The sequence below is a fragment of the Stigmatopora argus genome, chromosome 7, assembly GCF_051989625.1.
Source record: "Stigmatopora argus isolate UIUO_Sarg chromosome 7, RoL_Sarg_1.0, whole genome shotgun sequence".
Taxonomy (NCBI): domain Eukaryota; kingdom Metazoa; phylum Chordata; class Actinopteri; order Syngnathiformes; family Syngnathidae; genus Stigmatopora; species Stigmatopora argus.
In genome coordinates, this window is record NC_135393.1 from 1,951,707 (window position 1) to 1,972,428 (window position 20,722).

At 40.5% G+C, this 20,722-nt stretch overlaps 1 protein-coding gene across 2 annotated transcripts in view; it reads right to left on the reverse strand.

The window, feature by feature from the left end:
• rbm20 (RNA binding motif protein 20) overlaps positions 1–20,722 on the reverse strand; it is a 100,421-nt gene that overhangs the window by 34,329 nt on the left and 45,370 nt on the right. For both annotated transcript variants that reach the window (XM_077606378.1, XM_077606377.1), the window contains exons 5-13: positions 16,913–17,013; positions 13,487–13,633; positions 6,809–6,940; positions 6,654–6,733; positions 5,793–6,456; positions 2,977–3,060; positions 2,311–2,896; positions 1,595–1,657; positions 835–956 (exon numbers count right to left, since the gene is read on the reverse strand). In XM_077606378.1, the coding sequence (XP_077462504.1) occupies positions 835–956; positions 1,595–1,657; positions 2,311–2,896; positions 2,977–3,060; positions 5,793–6,456; positions 6,654–6,733; positions 6,809–6,940; positions 13,487–13,633; positions 16,913–17,013 (1,979 nt within the window). The remainder of the gene's footprint in view (positions 1–834; positions 957–1,594; positions 1,658–2,310; positions 2,897–2,976; positions 3,061–5,792; positions 6,457–6,653; positions 6,734–6,808; positions 6,941–13,486; positions 13,634–16,912; positions 17,014–20,722) is intronic.

Consider the following 20,722-nt stretch of genomic DNA (forward strand, 5'->3'; position numbering starts at 1 on the left):
GATGATAGCTTGCATTTTCTTCCTGATCGTGGCAGTGACAAAACAGTGCCATGCAATTTATACTTACAAACAATTGTTTGCACTGTTGCTCTTGGGACCTGCAGCTGCTTTGAAATGGCTCCAAGTGACTTTCCTGACAGACTTGTTCAAGTCAAGGATTTGCAGATTTTTCAGATCCATGCTGAGCTCCTTTGACTTTCCCATTGTAGCGTTTGGGGGCGTTTGCATCCAATGAGCCCGATTTAAATGGCCTCAGAAGTCACCAGCTGTAGTCACTCATAATCACTCACAAGAAGTTAAGAGGCCATGCTATGAAGCTCATTTCACTGACACAACTTTCTAAGTCACCAAAATTGCTAATTCGTGTTGCTGTATGTATATTTTTGACCCAGCATATTTGATCACTTTTTTTGTTAACCCATAATAAAGTCATAAAAGAACCAAACTTCATGAATGTTTTTTGTGACAAAAAAGTATCTGTTCCAATCACTCTATCAAAGAAAAATCAGAGTTTTAGAAATAACTGGAAACTCAAGAGAGCCATGACATTATGTTCTTCACAAGTATATGTAAACTTTTGACTTTTTATCGCTCAATAAGGGGAATTGTAATCATGAATAAGGGGAACAATTGGCCATGTTTGACAGGTATGATAAGAGCCCTCGGCAACCACCTAACCACCAATGCTGAGGGTCGGCACTGAATTAGAAATTTATAATACGTATTTGCCTTTATATTGTTTTAATAAATCTTAACTCAAACTGTTGTTGTTAGACCGCAGTCCACCAGTTGAGATCCCCTGCACTTATAGCATCAGGCAATGAATGCACACACCTGTAGGTTCCTATAATGGACAGGGCTGCGACAGTGGCTTGTCTTTGCAATCTCTTCGTTGGTATAGAACAGCTCACAAAGTTTACAAAAGAAACCAGCCCTTGGCTCAATGAACTCCACTCCTGCAAAGTAGTGAACAATATGAACGTCACCATTTTAAAAAGGAATTGTTGCAATAATTGAAAGACTGATATAATGAATTGAATTGTCATCGTCTTCATTCATTGCTGTGTAGTGATATACAGTGCTTTTCGTTTTAAAAATACTGATTTCATTCATGCTGAATTTATTTTGGATAAAAAGTCAGCTTGTCAAATCATCATACAACCAAAATAACCATGTTACTCATAGCAGAAAGCTCTCATGTCTGTGATCTATTGTTGCCATGCAGCAACGGCTTATGTAAGTCCCTATGCAGCATGTGCTGGGTGCTGCCATTCCATAGCTAATAATAATATAAATATCTCTCAGAGATCCAGTTTGCGAGCAAATGGCGAAAATAGGTCAGCAATTGGAAGGCCTATTCCGTCAATTAGAGTGTTAATACACAGTTCGTCAGTGCCATTGTTAGCAATATACATGATAACGCTTTCACGTTCACACTAACACAGCAGACACTAATGTCTGTGACTGTAAAGCTGCTAGAATGTTTTACTACAAAGGGGATCAACTATTATGTTCTATTTGGGGTATCGTCGGACAGCTTAATTGATTTTTTTCCTATTCCCAACAGAGGCTTAATAAAATATATCCATCTTACCTAAAGGGATGATGTGTTCAATGCCAAGCTTCTCCTGATCAACAGATGAGGGCTTTTCAATATCTGTAAAAAGTAAATTAAAATTTGAAAATGCAAGTTCCTGGATAAACACAGTGGGAAGATTTCTATGTTATTATTGAATAATAAAGAAGAAGAAAAGAAATTTAGTTTTAGGGTTGCTTGGTTTTATGCTTTTTTTCTCCCTGGTGTCCTGTCTGAGTGATTGGCGATTGTGTTCAGCTGCCATTTCTCCGCCCCTGGTGTATTCCCTGCCTGCTCCGTCGTGTGTTTCCCAGGTGTTCCTAAATGCCTCGTGAACCCACGTCAGTCTATTTGAACCCCACTGATTGTTATGTCATTTGTTGGATCGTCTGCTTTCGTTCGTCCTTGACACGTTTCCTCAGTACCTCGTTCCATGTGCCTCCTTCCTCACTTTCCCGTATCTCCCCTGGTCAGGTTTGGTTTTGTGATTTGATTTCTAAGTCTTTGTTATTTTCTAAGATCCTGCCTAAGTTATTAAAGTTTTGGTATGAGCACTACTTCCCTCGTCCTGGCCTGCTTCCCTGAAATTGGGTCCTAATTCCTCATTACCTCGCCATGACGTCTTGCCAAAGACGTAACATTTTTATTTGATTTGGATCATCAGAATTAAATAATGAGGCCAGTTTAGATAGAAAAAATGAGAATTGAAATGTAAAACATCTGATGTAAAGTACCTTTTTTTAGAATACTGTGCCCCTTGTTCTGTGGAACATATAAGCTGGCTTCAGTGACCTGTACTACATCTTGAACCTTGCTGTGTTCTAATATTTGAATGTGATTATTTACTAGATGTTCTTCCAAAGGTCCACTATCGCTAACTTTAGCTCCTGCAGATGTCTCCCCGAGTTTTGAGTGAAACTCTTCATTGGGAAAATGACTCGGCTTTGATAGAGGTTGCTCAGAAGTCACAGGACTCTGCATGTGCACCTCCACAATTGTCTCTGTTATTATAGTTTTTTCAGATCCAAAGGTTTCTGCTGGTATTTCAGCATTCTCACATGTCTGTTCCTTACTGAACTTGGTAATATATGTCTCCCGTTCCTCCAAAGGGACGGAAGGTGACTTTAAAGTCTCCACCATTGTTTGTGTTTGTTTTTTTGCCACTTCAGGATAATCCGCATTCTCTTCCAGCTCTGGAAGGTCCGGTTCAATAATTACTAAATCATCTTCTCCAACTTCATCAACTGTCAGAAATTCTTCCATGTTCTTGGGATAACAACACTCGTCATCAGTGTTTTCTTCGCTTTCTAAAGCCTTTTCCTTCCAAACAAATAAGGAAAATGTCTTTTAATAAACAGCTAAGCATTTGTGTGGATATGATTTCCTTTTTGCCTTCTTACATTGCTAGTATGTCTCAAACATTCAGCAGCATCTGTTGGCTTGTGGCCATCCTGTGGTGACACATGCTCTTTAGATTGATCATCCTGAAAAGAAAAGTGAATTAGAATCTAGAAAAATATTCAGCCATCCATTTTTAACACTGAGTATCCTTGTCGGAAACACAGAATCTATCCCAACTGACTGGGTGAAAGGTGGACTACACCGTATACTGATCACTTGTAAACTTGGGTCACTCACAGACTCAGTGATAGACAACCATTCACACTCACAATCATTCTGATGCTGAGTAGGAAATAATCCCATTTTGGTTAACTGATTTTTGGTGTTCCTTATTCACTGATATTGACCGCTTAGAAACATCCAAGTTATCAGAGAAACCTAAGAGTTAATGAGTCAAATTAATGGAATTTAGGAAAATAAAAAGATATTGTTTGAACATTTATGAACCTAAAGATATAATTGCGGAATTATATTTGTCTGTAGGCTATAATTAGCCAGTAGAAGTCATGTGCGCTATTTGTTATAGCCTTCAGTATGCAGTGTGCTGTAGTACGCGTGCGCTTGTTTTATGGGTCAGTTTTTCGCTAAACTTGACAATTTGATTAGCATGCATTAAAAAGAGTAAGACGATACTTTATACTTTCCTTTGTACGACTGTTTTTGGAACACAGATTTGTCAAGAGAAGTCTGGTGGGCGGTTAGGTTTATAAAGCACTTGGGGAAATCCCTGCTATAACCGATATTTGTTATACTGTAATGTACCGTATTTTCTTGCATATAAGCCGTATTTGTCGCTCAAAAAAATGATGACTGAATCCAGGGTACGGCTTACATGTGCATATATTAGACTTGACATGCATGAAACTGCAAGGTGAAAAAGATGAAACGCCATTATGCAAGACAATGCGGCTGATACAATTATTAATTTCAAAATAGAGAATAGATAAACAGATAAAATGCTAAACAAAATTTATTTTGACATCTATGAATGAAATTCGAGAAAAACGTGAAAAAACTCACTCACATGCCTGCCACTGCTCGCTCAGGGAGTCACCATCTTACTGTACTTAAACGTGCAATGACTGGCCAGACGCAAATGGTACTCGGCCGTTTGGTCGCCGGACTTTTGGTCGCCGGACGTTTGGTCGCTGGACGTTTGGTCGCCCGGAAGGTTATTGATAATTACCATTTAAAATGGTTGCTCAAATTCCCTAAATACAAACTGCAAATTATTATTTAGTCACACTTAATGCCCTATTAATTATTAGGCTAAAGAAAAGCTCCAAATTTCCCGTACTTTTATTGTGTTTTGTAGGAGAACTTGTTAAGACCCTGACTGACGTCCCTTCCTAAGGGGACAACTCATGTGCATACAAACTCTTATACACTCACACGTCCGCTCAGTGAAACTGCTCAGGGCCATTGTTGGCTTTTATTGATGCGTAGACCGTGTTGTTTTACCTTGTTTTGTCGCCGGACTTTTGGCCGTCGGACGTTTGGTCGCCCGTTGTTTGGGTCCGGGCGACCAAAAGTCTGCGACCAAACGTCCGGCGACCAAACGTCCGGCGACCAAACGTCCGGCGACCAAAAGTCTGGCGACCAAACAGCTGGTCACGGACGCGAATAGCCTTGATAGATGTGTTCGTAGTGTTTACCCTGTCAGCACATCCCAATAGTTGTTAAGGCTTATCAAAGGTCTTGCGTTCGATCATTAAAATATCAGCCTTGCTACCTGCGTATGAGGCCAGGCGGCCGAGTGGTTAGCGTGTCGGCCTCACAGTGGGGGACCTGGGTTAAAATCCAGGTCGGTCCACCTGTGTGGAGTTTACATGTTCTCTCCGGGCCTGCGTGGGTTTTCTACTGGTACTCCGGTTTCCTCCCACATTCCAAAGACATGCATAGTAGGCTGATTGGATACTCTAAATTGCCCGTAGGTATGAGTGTGAGCGTGAATGGTTGTTTGTCTCCTTGTACCCTGCGATTGGCTGGCTACCAATTCAGGGTGTCCGCTGGCCCAAAGTCATCTTTGATAGGCTCCAGCACCCCCTGCGACCCTAGTGAGGATAAAGCTGTTCAGAAGATGAGATGCTCATCTCCTGTGTAATGTGTATTTCATACTGTTATTGCACCCAGAGACTTGGTGAATACTAGACCGCTACGGACACACTTCCTTGTTATACTGCTCACGTTACTTCCTTTTTGAATGTGTCTACGTTCAGGCAACACCCTTTTGGAACACAGAAAGGAAATGATTGTACATTTGTGATGATGAAATAAAACAAAATCCTGCTTTGATTTTTTTCTTTTTATTTCCTGTTCGAAAGTGACAACTATTGCAGTAATCGAAAGAATTGAGAGATTTCGACATTAGAACCAATATGGCCGCCACAACATCATAAACTTCAGGAAGAAAAATTGTAATTTCTGTCATTAAAAAGCACAAGGTTCTCGAGATAGACATTTCTTTTTTCAAATTGAATCATTTGGTATTTTGCATTTACCAAGACAGGCATATTAACTTGATATTATTTTTTATATTGATAATGACCCAAATAATGTACAATCCAGCAGACAATCCTTTGGATTCATGAATCAGGGGGCGTTTTATATGAGAGAAATTGTGAAATTCAATGATTTTAATGCAATTTTAAGGGTGTGGCTTATAGGCGGAGGCGGCTTATATGCGATAAAATACGGTATTTGATGTCATACTGTAATCTCCATTCAACAACTTTTCACCCATTATGGGTCTGGAATTTATGATGTAGAATTATAAACTGGTTGTTACCATAATCTAGATGTGCGTGTTACTCACTGTATTTCTCATGGGGCTGTCATGTTTCTCTGTAGTGGTGCACCTCTTGTTTGGCTTCCTAGTCCTCCCCCTGCTGGGTGAGCGGTACTTCTTATCTTCTGCAGTTCTAAGTGGCTCATCAATCATGTCGCTGTCTAGTTGCTTCGAATGCCTGCTGTGGTCACTGTCACTCCTCCTCTTCGACTTGCTATCATGTCTTGGGTATGGGGCTCTGCTCACCTTTATGTAGTGGCTTTCCACCGCGTTCCAGTAGGAGTTGAAGGACTTGACTAGAGGGCTGCCTCGGGTAAAGTCTCTTTTTCTAGGCATTCCTTTATCTCTTCCTTGCTCATCTGTGGGCCTACAGATGGAGTAATCCAGGGGCTTCTCATAGGCTTTCCATTGTTCTGATGGGCGTTCATTAGGCCAATCGCTGTTGGTGCTGCAGCTGTTCCACCTACAGGGTTCATCTGTCTCTTTGTCATCCTCGCCTCTTTTGTAATGAGAAGACCAGTCCCATGAACCTTGATGCGGACTTGGGCCACTGCTGTCTCTATCATGAGCCCTGCAGTGTGCTTCCTGGGGGCTGTGGGTTGAACTACAAGAGGTGAAACTGGGGCTGTGGGATTGAGGGCTGAGGGAACTCCTGACCGGGCTGCGAGAGCGGGCTCGGTCTGGCATGTAGCTGCAGGAAGGTTAATATGAATAAACCATCTAAAGCTTTGTTTGGACATTCTGAGGTTCATTTTCAATATCTTGTGTACTGTAATTGTAATCCTGCGACTGTCATGCACAAATGAACTTCTAGGCAAACAAACAGCAAACAATAGCAAACTTGATTAAACTACATTCTTTGATCAATGATGTTTTTCATTTCCTTACTGCTCAAGTTCTTGCATTTGATCTCTTTCCCAATGAGAAGCAATGTCTTGGATTATTGCCTGAACATCTTTACCCGGTTTCTGTAAAAGTAACAGATTTAAATTTTTTAAATGGCATTTTTTTTTGACTTTGAACATAATTCACACACGTTTTACCTTCAGTTGGAGCTCCTGGTACCTTTTAGACATTCGAATCAGAAGTTTCTGATTGTTTATCATGGCTGGTGTCAGTTGATAATACTGAACCATTGCTTGAGCTGCTTCAGCATAGGCCATCTCAAGAAAAGCCTGATAAGAGATAAAATAAAAACAATGCACCTGTAAAACCTTCTCTGTTGGCTTAATCAGTAGTAGTAACCCTGACGTATAGAGTTTGCTAAAACTAAAAAGAAATGGAATTTATGCATTTTAAACACTTGTAATTTTGTAAATGTAATCTTTTCGATCAGGTTAATCAAGGCAAAAAGTGCTTGTAATAAATGCATCCGCACTAGTGGCAATGACGACAATTGTATGAAAAGGTTTGGCCATTTCCTAAAAATATAATTCATTGATCAATCACTGTGTGTCTGGAGTGCCGATTTATTTTGATACTCTGATGAACAGAGTAACGTTTTTTATAATACGTATGTTTATTGGAATGAGGGAAGATGTGCAACATGCACCGTATCAAAACTAAATTACACAGATTCAAAAAATTAGGCACGCACCCTTGTCATTATTTGAATACCGTATTTACTCCCATATAAACCGCCTCCACGTATAAGCTGCACCCTTAACATTGCCTTAAAATAGATTACGGTAACAACCAGTTTATAATTGTACATCACTTTTTTTCCAAGATGGCACCGTTCACGCGGCACCCAGTGGCAGTAGCTCTGTCCACTCTTATGTTTTTCGTGTTTTACAGCCCTTCTATCTATTTTTTAGTTACATTTTAATATTTCTTAATACATTCCTTTTTACTTTACTTTGTACTTTATACTTTAATGTTTTTACAACTTTCCTTGTTCCGTTAGCCTGGCTTCTTTCTGCTACTTCTTTTTTGGAACCATTCAGCCATGCCTACGCTGTCATACACATGGGACTAGCTGTTACAATACGCAGCCTATATATATATGTACATATATATATATATATATATATATATATATATATATATATATATATATATATATATATATATATATATATATATATCAGTGGCGGGCCGTCAGGGCCTTCAAGGCCTTCTCTGCTGGCCTAAGAAATATCTGAATCATATTATATTTTGTCCATCAATACTTATTATTCCAAATGGTCTGTTAGCTTCCTTTCATTGCTTTTCCCCCTGGTTGCACTGCTTCCAGATGTGTGTTTTCATATTGAAGCATTTAACCAATCACATTTCAGCCATTATTTGTTGCCAGATCAGATCTGCCTCAAAGCCTTCATAATCAGTTCTTGCGGGCTCTGCTGCATTAAACTAGATTGTTGCTTTTAACCAATCAGATTTCGAGTTGGCAACCCCACAATGATTTTTCATAGGCGTTAGCATTTTGCTGGCTGGGACATGTCATTGCTTTCACAAACTATGATTGACTAGTAGGCGGGCCAAAGCAGCCAGAGATCGCAAACTCCACCCACATGGCCGACAGTGGCAAAAACAAATGGCTTCTGTTGCAGATTTCTCTCACAAAGCTATTTTACAGACGGACTTTTACAGAAAAAAATGGACATCATTAAGAAAGGGCGGTCAACTCCGAAGCTAGCAAGCCTGTTACAGCCGGGAAAATGGTGTGTGCGGGCGGCACTTTCAGTGTGCTAACTTAGCTCCACAAGCAAATAGTATATTGTTGTTTTGATTTAAAGCCATTTTTCTATGCCAGAAATATGACAGGACAGGCTCGACTTTCATCATTAGCTTCGATGGCGATAGGAAAGAAGGAAGAAAGAAAGGAGGATGGATATTGTGTAAAAATGATTTTTGGTGAGCAAAATATGGCTATATTCCTAAATAATATTTCAATTGTGGGCCAAGTTCTGATATCTGAAAAGCTCCAGTGTTTGTATTTAAGCTCCAGTGTTTGTATTTAATCACAAAATGCTGCTAGGAAGTGGATTTTACCCCAGTTTAATTTTTGGCGTTTCACCATTGACGTCCATCGCTGTCTTTTCCCGGGAAAAATCACCCCCCTGGCCTGGTTATAATGTCTCAAAAGCTCCAGTATTTGTTTTGAATCAATAAATGATGCTAAGAAGTGGATTTTACCTAATTTTAGTATTTTAGTGCATTTTTTGTCATTTCACGTATGGACGTATCGACGTTCATCGCCGTCTTTTTACCGGGGAAATGATACTCTGGGCCCGGTTCTGATGTCTAAAAAGCTCCAGTATTTGTATTTTATCAATAAATGCTGTTTTCGGCTGGATTTTACCCCATTTTCGGGCAATATTTGCCCGTACGCCATTGACGTCAATCGCTGTCTTTTCCCGGGAAAATCACCCCCTGGCCTGGTTTTAATGTCTGAAAAGCTCCAGTATTTGTATTTAATCATGAAATGCTGCTAGGAAGTGGATTTTACCCCATTTTTGTGCATTAATGTATTGATTATTTTTTATGTGTTGCAGCTGTAGCTGCAGTAGAGGTTTTATAGCCATAAAATAGTTTTTGAGGGTTGGATTGATACGTTGAAGGCGCTACCAGAAAATGCACCGCCCGCCACTGATATATACTGATATATATATATATATATATATATATATATATATATATATATATATACATATATATATATATATATATATATATATATATATGTATATAGTATATATACATACATATATATACAGATATATATATATATATATATATATATATATATATATATATATATATATACATACAGTTGTGGTCAAAAGTTTACATACACTTTGGTTCTTTTATGACTTTATTATGGGTGAACAGAAAAAAAGTGACTGTTTTGAGACCACTGACTGGGAGGTGCTGTGCAATTCACATGGTAAAGACATTGACAGCTTGACCCACTGCATCACAGATTATATTAACTTCTGTGTTGAGAACATTGTACCCTCCAAGAAGGTCCGTTGTTTCTCCAACAATAAGCCGTGGGTCACCAGGGATCTAGGGGCCCTCCTGAACAAGAAGAAGAGGGCTTTTAGGTCTGGGGAGAAAGAGAGCCTGAAAATGGTCCAGAAGGAGCTGAAGAGAGAGATAAGGAAGGGAAAGACCATCTACAGGAGGAAGCTGGAGAACCAACTCCAGAGAGGCAACACCAAAGAGGTCTGGAGGAGCTTGAGGACCATTTCGGGCCATGGAGGCAACAGTGAGAGAGACCCGGAGTCCGGCGGCAGGGACTGGGCCAATGAACTGAATCAGTTCTTTAACAGATTCAGTCCTGCCCCCACTCCCCTGACCCCCCAGACCAGAAGCAACGCTCCCCCCTCGTTCTCCTCCTCCTCCTCTTCCTCCTCCTCTTCCTCCCCCTCTTCCACCGGTCTCTGCATTACTGTCGATCAGGTGATAAAACAGCTAAAGAAGATCGAGGCAAGGAAGGCTACCGGTCCAGACGGCCTCAGCTCCAGACTACTGAGAGAGTGTGCGGATCAGCTTGGTAAAGTGATTCTGCATATTTTCAACCTCAGTCTGCAGAAGGTCCCCACCTTTTGGAAAACTTCCTGCGTGGTCCCAGTTCCTAAGACTGCGTACCCCAGGGAGCCAAACCACTTCAGGCTGGTAGCATTAACCTCTCACCTGATCAAGACATTGGAGAGAATCATCCTCAATCACCTCAGCCCCCTGATGAATGCAGAGCTGGACCCTCTGCAGTTTGCCTATCGTCCAGGCATTGGTGTGGAAGATGCTACCACCTACCTGATGCACAGGTCTCTTTCACACCTGGAGAACGCGGGAAGCACGCTGAGAATGATGTTTTTTGACCTCTCCAGTGCGTTCAACACCATTCAGCCGGTTCTACTGAGAGGGAAACTGGAAGAGGCTGGAGTAAGGAACCACCTAGCCGCATGGATCATCGACTTCCTCACTGACAGACCACAATATGTGAGACTCCAGGACTGTACGTCTGATGTGGTAGCTTGCAGCACGGGGGCCCCACAAGGCACAGTGCTCTCTCCATTCCTCTTCTCCCTCTACACATCGGACTTTAAACATAATACAGACACCTGCCACCTCCAGAAGTTCTCTGACGACTCCGCTATTGTTGGACGAGTGACGGACGGGAAGGACCTGGAGTACAGGGGAGTCATCACAGCCTTTGTTGACTGGTGTAGGCAAAACCACCTCTAGATCAACACCAGTAAGACAAAGGAAATGGTCATCGATTTTCGGAGGAATCCTCAACAGACCACTCAGGTGAACATCCAGGGTACAGACATTGAAATCGTGGAGAATTTTAAGTACCTGGGTGTTCACCTCAACAACAAACTAGACTGGTCCACAAACATATATGCCCTATACAAAAGGGGCCAGAGCCGCCTTTAACTACTGAGGAGTCTACGGTCCTTTGGAGTGTGCAGGACACTGCTGAGGACTTTCTACGACACTGTGGTGGCATCTACAGTGTTTTATGCAGTGCTTTGTTGGGGATGCGGGAGCACGGAGAGGGACAGGAACAGGCTGAATAAGCTGGTCAGGAGGGCCAGCTCTGTTCTGGGCTGTCCTTTGGACTCTGTGGAGGAAGTGGGAGAGCGGAGAATGCTGACCAGGATGATGGCCATCATGGACAGCACCTCCCACCCCCTGCATGAGTCTGTGGAGTCCCTCCGAAGCTCCTTTAGCAATAGACTGCGGCACCCTCATTGCAGGAAGGAGCGCTTCCGCAGATCCTTCCTCCCATCAGCTGTCAGGCTCTTTAACAAAAAATGGCTGTGTTAAGACCTACCGTATGCATGCATGTACATTTATGTGTATGTATGTATGTATATATGTGCTAAGCAACACGCTTATTTAATTATATATTTATTCATGTATTTATTTCTTGACCTACTTATTACCTATCTATTTATGACTAAAATGCCTTTCCTATTCCTGCATCCTCACCCTCTTGCCACTGGAACAACGAAATTTCCTGAATACGGGATGAATAAAGTTATCCAATCCAATCCAATCAAATCTGCTGAGTCATAAAATATACATACAGCAGCGCTAATATTTGGTAAAATGTCCCTTGGCCATTTTCACTTCAATTAGGCACTTTTGGTAGCCATCCACAAGCTTCTGGCAAGCTTCTGGTTGAATCTTTGACCACTCCTCTTGACAAAATTGGTGCAGTTCAGTTAAATTTGATGGCTTTCTGACATGGACTTGTTTCTTCAGCATTGTCCACAAGTTCTCAATGGGGTTTATCAGGACTTTGGGAAGGCCATTCGAAAACCTTAATTCTAGCCTGATTTAGCCATCCCATTACCACTTTTGATGTGTGTTTGGGGTAATTGTCCTGCTGGAACACCCAACTGCGCCTAAGACCCAATCTTCGGGCTGAAGACTTTAGGTTATCTTAAAGAATTTGAAGGTAATCCTCCTTCTTCATTATCCCATTTACTCTCTGTAAAGCACCAGTTCCATTGGCAGCAAACAGCCCCACAGCATAATACTACCACCACCGTGCTTGACGCTAGGCATGGTGTACTTGGGGTTAAAGGCCTCACATTTTCTCCTCCAAACATATTGCTGGGCATTGTGGCCAAACAGCTCGATTTTTGTTTCGTGTGACCACAGAACTTTCCTTCGGAAGGTCTTATCTTTTTCCATGTGATCAGCAGAAAACTTCAGTCGAGCCTTAAGGTGCCGCTTTTGGAGCAGGGCTTCCTTCTTGGCAGATCTGCTTTTTGGTGATTCTCGGTTGAATCTTCAACCTCCTGACTAATTTTCTCTCAGCAGCAGGTGATAGCTTGCGTTTTCTTCCTGATCGTGGCAGTGACAAAACAGTGCCATGCACTTTATACTTACAAACAATTGTTTGCACTGTTGCTCTTGGGACCTGCAGCTGATTTGAAATGGCTCCAAGTGACTTTCCTGACTTGTTCAAGTCAAAGATTCGCTTTTTCAGATCCATCCTGAGCTCCTTTGACTTTCCCATTGTAGCGTTTGTGGGCGTTTGCATCCAATGAGCCCGATTTAAATGGCCTCAGAGAAGTCACCAGCTGTAGTCACTCATAATCACTCACAAGAAGTTAAGAGGCCATGCTATGAAGCTCATTTCACTGACACAACTTTCTAAGTCACCAAAATTGCTAATTCGTGTTGCAGTATGTATATTTTTGACCCAGCAGATCTGATCACTTTGTCTGTTAACCCATAATAAAGTCATAAAAGAACCAAACTTCATGAATGTTTTTCGTGACAAAGAAGTATCCGTTCCAATCACTCTATCAGAGAAAAACCAGAGTTGTAGAAATAACTGGAAACTCAAGAGAGCCATGACATTATGTTCTTCACAAGTGTATGTAACCTTTTGAACACGACTGTATATATACTACTTAAGATTTTTTTTTTTTAAAAACATGATGTATTGAAGTGGTAAAGGATCACAATAGACAGCAATGCCTCCACCACAAGGTATACCACCATTGATTTATATTTTTCCTGATAATCATGGTTGAAGACTGTTTTCTAATCTGGCAAACCATACAAAATATAAATGTGCCTCCTTCAATGTGAATGTCAGGGGCTCTGGTCATTGGCAGCAAATGCTGTTCTGATTAATATTTGCGAAAAGTAGGTGTTTGTCTACCTTAAAAAACATAGATTTGAGTTCAGTTTGAAAAAATGGCTCAAAATTGTTAAAAAGTATCAGTAAAGTTTTTTTTTCATACCTGTTGAGTAGACCGCATCAGGATATAATTAGTCACTTTGCCAAACGGCAGTCCCAGGTTGATGACATCATTCTCAGTACAACTGCCTTCAGGGAGGTTGCAGATGTGAACAACACGTCCTATAGTGGCCTTTCTTGGAAGAAAAGGCTGACAACATAAAGACAAAAATATCAACATCTAAGAATTAGCAGTGGCGGCTCAGACCTTTAACTAGCAATTGTGACATGAGGCCCTTGAAAGGAGTCCTGCAACCCCATCTGTTCAGGACTGTGACAGACAGTTGCGCAGCAGCCAGTCACTAACATTTCTTGTCAGAGTGTAATAAGAAATGCTGCAGAGGAGCCAAAGAGTGTAACGTTACCATAATTGGTAACTTAAGCGGGGGTTCAAAACAAGATCTAGAACATAGAACCATGTGATTAGTCTTTGTCAATCTGCATGGAAAGCAAATTATGAAATATATAATCTCTAGAGCATTTGGTGGAGGTTACAGGTTTGGTAGAATGCAACACTGTCTCACAGCATGTCTATCAATAGCAAAACTGACAATGTACTATTTCTTATGTGCAGATTTACATATATCAGTTTATATTTCAAATGTTTCAAATATTTGACTGTGCAAACTACACTGAGAAACATTTAATTGCATTTTCAACATGAATTCTGAAGACCAGAGATCGGTTATATGCGTACTTCAATAAATGTTTAAGTAGTTGTAATATTGACAAGCTTTGGGGTGTATAAGAATATTTTACACCATGGTAATAAGTTTCAGTCACAAATCTTGGATCAGCGGATAAAAAATTACAAACCCCAATTCCAATGAAGTAGACTGTTGTATACTATGTAAATAAAAAGAGAATATGAGGATTTGCTAATAATTTTAAACCTATATTCAATTGAATACACTATTCATTCATTCAATTTCTGAACCACTTTATCTTCACTAGAGTCGGGGGGTGCTGGAGCCTATCCCAGCTGACTTCGGGGCAGAGGCGGGGTACACCCTGAATCGGTGGCCAGCCAATCGCAGGGCACGAGGAGACGGACACTGAATCTCATTTCTGCAACTAATGTGCTGAAACTGCAATTTTTAGAGCCCTCCTCACCATGATTCATGACTTGACAGACAGTTCCATCTGGATGACAGACCAGGGTCTAAATTCCCTGAGCAGCAAGCCGGGTCATTTGATCGGTGAGAATCCAAATGCGAACAATCACTTTGCACTGTGACTAAAAGCCATGATAAGAATGTACAAGGCAGAGGACCTTTACCTTATTGAAGACCTACATTGCATACACCACATGCATTAATGTTATCATACAATTTATTTACAGATAACCTTACACAAACAACTGAAATTTACTTTCCCATCAATTTATGCATCTACCCGTTGTCCCTCTAATTTTAAATGTGGGGCTTACCTAAACTCACAAACCCTGGTTACAATGTGTTGCATTGTCTGCATTTTCTAGTTCAAACTGTTTAAAAGTCTGCATTAAGGTGACAACTTCATAGTTTGCGGCCGGCAAACTGCCTTTAGCATTTTGAATGGTACAAGAGCGATAATTCTATTAACAGCTCAATGCCAGCGCCACCGTCATCAGAGCCCCTAAAGGTCAATATACACTGGGCTCGATAAACATATTCTATTATAGGCTCTTAATGTTCTCTGAATGTCTGGGAGAAGAATGTTGGGCGTTACTTTCTGCACTTTACTGGTGTTTGAGCTGCATATGTCATGTGGTTGTGAAGGCTCTGGAAGTTTGACCTCAGCACTGAAGTCATCCTGACACATGGACACACAGCCGAGTCCACAATCCAGTGGAATGGTACATGTCAGTGACATAAAACTGTGATAAAAGTAGGGTTTCAAAATTGAATTTTTTACATTTCATACTCATAAAAGCATAAATCCAGAATTCTTAATTAAAAAAAGATTACTTTTACAACACTTGCATAAATTATAGCATGTTGACAAACATGAGAATACACGTTAGTTCAGAGCATGACATGTGACACGTTGCAGATCAGATACTGAGATAACAAACAAGAGTGTGATCTTATTCAACAGTTTTCTTTACTGGTTCTGCAAGACAGTGCAAGACAAAAAATGTGCAATCCCTTTAGTCTCACTCAGGTGGTTGCCATTTCACATTCCTCTCGATTCCATCTTAAACGAAATAACTCACTCATTAATAAGCAGAGTGGTCATTTAGCAGGGCTATTCCACAAAGTGGGTTATTGCTTGGTTTGCAAAGTCTGTCACATGTATGTGTGACTGTTGGATTTGGTGTTAATTTCTAAACAATTGTTCCTGTGTTCTACAGTTGTAATAGACACTTCAAAGCTTAGCAGGAGACCAATATCATAAAACTGTTCCTGACTCGAACTTTTGACTTTTGGAAAAGGATTTAAAAATGGAGTCAGATATCAGAGGTTGTCGCGGTCTTACAGTAATCACGCTGGTGTGAGAACTGACAATGAGTCTCAGTAATTTTGCATGTCTTTGTCTGTCTTCCAAAAATAACCAGAACAGAAAACAAGCATGCAGCGTTGTAGATACGAGGTCGGAAATGAACAACACTAATATTTGTTACCTGCATAGATATTGCAATACCTATTATTTAGCTTTTTATGGCAATTAGTGCCATATTAGTTCCTTTAGTTTAACCCCTGTCATCGTCACCAATTTGTGCCTGCCTGCAACGTGGCGGCGCTGGAGCAGAAGCGACGGGGACTTGAAGAGAAGCCGGGATGGGAACCAAACGGGGCATGTGGGCTGTGGGCTTGAATGCATGGAATCGAGAGAGGTGCGGGCTAGACGGTGCGGAGCTGGGACAGGTGCGTTCTTGGCGGTGTAATTGTGTTTTCAATCCAGCATCTGATTGAGCCAATTGGGTGGAGCTCTGCAACACACCCGTGGCGCATTGGGTGCACACAGTATTTAAGTAAGACTGTCGCTGTTATCTGTCTCCTGACTATTGCCTTGCTTCTGCTATGTGCGCCCTATAATTTCGTCAGTTTCTGGCCTACATACTGTTGTGCATCTTGGAGTACTTCTGTGCAATTTTTGTATCCTGAGTTTTGTTAGTAATGCTTTTCCCTCAGTTTATACACCCCCGTTCTTGCTTTTTTTGTCCCTAATTATAATTACGTTCTCTGGCGTGATCTCTTTAATAAATATTAATGTTCTATGATATCCTGCCTTTGAGTCTTGTGTTGGATCATTCCCAAACGGTTTGCCATTGCATTACACTGGTGGTAATGACTGCCTCAAAACTAGATATGGAGGCAGTTAAGTTCTACGATGACAGCTGCTTCCTTGTTATAACACTGAGCCTATTTTTTGGGTGTGGGGGGTGTGGGGGGGTTCAAAATACTATATGTATTCATTTATTTTTCAAGGTGCATGTTTGTCAGACCTTTGACTCTGGCTGGTGTGAAGTAAACCCTGTGTTGGGCAATGGATAAGTCTTCATGGCTGAAGCTGGCAAGTGTGAGAAGTTTACTCCGACCAAAATATCTGTGAAAACAATTTCAAAGATAGAAATAGGGTAATTGGTAGAAATACTGACATAATGCCACAGAATACTGCCACAAAAATGACTGTTAGGTTACATTTTTTTTAAATGTTTTGTTTTTAAACATTTTACAGCTGTAAAAGGTTGTTTAATTATTATTTTTTACTTGCTCAAAATAATGATTGCGACCTGTATTTTTTTATTATAATTCTTGTGCCTCATATTTCTGGCATCCACAATCAATCTGTGCTTAAATCGATGGACAAACAACAATTCATGCCCACACTCATAACTGGGGACAATTTAGAATGTTCAACTAGCTTACCATCCATGTTTTGGGGAGGTGGGAGGAAAATGGCGTACTTGGAGAAAACCCACGGAGGCAAGGGGACACTATGTAAACCCCACACAGGAAGGCCAAAAACCAAATGGGATCGAACCCTCGTTCTCAGAACTGTGAGGCAGAAATTCTAACTACTCTATCAATGTGCCGCCCTAGCTATAAAATAATAGCCATTCAAAGCCGTTAGACTTTATACTGGATGTTAATCTTTAGAATGGCATATAGTGCTACACTTTATATGTACAATGGTAACAAGTGTTGAATGATAAAATTATACATATATCTTATGAAAAGATTTCAATTATTAGTTTGTTGTTAATTTCTAACATACATATTTAACATAACATAGTACTAATTCATTTAGGATATTGTTTTTTAATAAAGTTGTTTGTTTGTGAGTTTTGCCTTTCTCAGTAATTATACAATGCCATATAATATTGAGGCTGTATGTAAATTGCCCAGGCCCCCAATGAGTCATTATCTAATAGTGTTGATGGGTGGGGGGTTGTGTGTCCAAATTAGGTTACTTCATAGGGCGGCCCGGTGGGGCGAGTGGTTAGCGCGTTGGCCTCACAGCTCTGGGGTCCTGGGTTCAAATGCAGGTCGGTCCACCTGTGTGGAGTTTGCATGTTCTCCCCGGGCCTGCTCGGGTTTCCTCCCGGTACTCCGGTTTCCTCCCACATTCCAAAAAACATGCATGGTAGGCTGATTTGACATTCCAAATTGCCCCTAGATATTGGTGTGAGTGTGCATGGTTGTCCGTCTCCTTGTGCCCTGCGATCGGCTGGCCACCGATTCAGGGTGTCCCCCGTCCCTGGCCCGGAGACAGCTGGGATTGGCTCCAGCACCCCCGCGACCCTAACGAGGATAAAACGGTTCAGAAAATGATTTGATTTGATTTATTGCTTCATATCTCGCCATTCGATTCGTATCGTGATTCGATCACGATTAATCCCAATAGTTAACTTAAAGAGGAGTGTTGCGATTTTTGTATATCACAATGTGAAAAACAATCAAAATTGCATACATGTCAATTTATAAATTTTCCCGTATTTTTTACATTTTTTATCATTTCAAATTGTGTACGCCAACTTTACAGGAAAAAATGTTTTACAAAACCTATGTTTTTTGTAAAACCAATCTCGTTTTCCCAGTTCTAATCCAGATTGTCGTGGCCACTGGTAGAAGACGAAAACATCATCGTCGAATGCTAATGTTGTCATGCTTTGAGCATGATATGAACACACGTATTAGTCACTTACGCCTTTTCACTATACAGTCATACCTCTACCTATGAAATTAATTGGTTCCAGAACTTTTTTCGTAACTTGAAAATTTTATAATTAGAGTAGTACTTTTTATGTAAATTCTCTAATTCGTTCCACGGTCCTCACACAACGGTCTGTGTCCCAATTTTGTCTGAAAGATGTGGGAAACACACAAAAATGAAGGAAAATGATAAGACAATTATTTAATTATGTCTTAAAATGGATAACAAAAATACAAAATCTATCCGTGTTAAAGCCTGACCCGACGGCGTCAGAAAGCCCTCCACTTTGTAGTACATTTTAAACTTTCACATGTGCCCTATGTGTGTGTGTATGTGTGTGTGTTTTGTACGTTTTTTTGCGCTTAATAAGGGGAATTGCATTCATTAATAGCCGAGTTGGACAGGGCATGCTATGCGCACGCGCATTCTCCTTTGACCTGTCAGCGTCAGAAAGCCGTGCATTTTGTTGTAAATTGTAGATGTAGATTTTTACATGTGCCCTCTATGAGCAAATATGTTCCTTACAGTGGAACCCTTAACCCTCATCACTTTCACCAACTATGATTGGCTAGTGGTAGAGTGGACTAGCCAGAGCTACCAAACAGTATCTGGAGCGAGCTGCACAAGCAAATATATTGTTGTGTTGATTTAATAGCGATTTTGTCAACCCGCAATGGCTGAAGGAGGAGAAGAAATTGATTTGTTTGCAGATTTACTGTCAAAGCATTTTTAACACAGACTTTTCAAGAAAAAAAAGCTGGCCATCATTAAGAAAGGTCGGACAACTCCAAAGCAAGCAAGCCTGTCACAACCGGGAACGAACATTTTCAGCATTAAATCGAATAAAAACGTATGACAGAAATACGACAGGACAGACTCGACTTTCAGCATTAGCTTCGATGGCGATAGAAAAGAAGGGGGAAAGAAAGGAGGATGGATATTATGTACAGTTAAAAGGATTTTTGGTGAGTAAAATATGGCTATATTCCTAAATAATATTTAAATTGTATGAGGTTATTATTGATGATTTTTTATGTGTCACAGCCGTAGCTGCAGTAGAGGTTTTATAGCCATAAAATAGTTTTTGAGGGTTGGATTGATTCCGATAGCTCAAGGCATCACTAGTAAATTCACGGACCGCCACTGGTTCCTTATATGTGTAATTATATGCCGCGTTGCATTTCTACGATTTTTAATCGCTTAATAAGAGGTATCACAATCATTAATAAGTAGAACATTTAGCTGTGATATTTTAAAAATAAAATAAAGGATAAGGAAATACATTTACTTTTTGGGGGATTTTGTAACTTGGATCTTTTTCGTATCTCGAGGCACTAATTTGCATATAAAAAGCTTTCGGAACCTGAAAAATTCGTACCTAGAGGCATTCATAAGTAGTGGTATGACTGCATTAAATATAAATAGCACATGAGTAAGCAATGTACCCAAACAGTCAAGCTCTCAGCGACATACAGCAACATCTACAGAATCTTGAATTTAGTGCATACAAAAGGCAGACTGACTGATTAGCCATCCCATCCATTTCGGGGAAAATTTTAGACTAGTGCGCCTTATGTGAGTAAATATGTGCCGTGTTGTGTTTTTTATGGTTTCTTATCTCTTAATAAGAGGAATTGCAATAATTAATAAGGGGAGCAAATGGCCAAGGTTGACATGTATGAAATGGACATAAAAGTACATTTATACCAATATCTGAAACCGCATTCAGCACTGACGTAAATGTTTTGTTATGTTTGTATATTTGAAGAACATCTGGCCTTTGTTGAAAAATGTTCTGTTTTTGTGCTGACCTGATTTAGTGTATACCAGCTTTAATCCCAAACTGCCTCAAATGTAAGATTCTACGTAAATATGAAAAATATATATCTTGAAGGTTTGATATGGTGCTCGCAAACAGTGCCTTCGTGCGTCTAAGCATGATTACTAGATGTCAGGGTAAAATAGCTGACTGCTGCTGACTAGTGGTAGTGGAGCTACCTATTGTTTATTTCCACCAAAAACATGTGTAAAGATTGATTCACACTGATTTTGAATCAATACAGCAACCGTGCAATGTAATATTGTGATATATCACCAA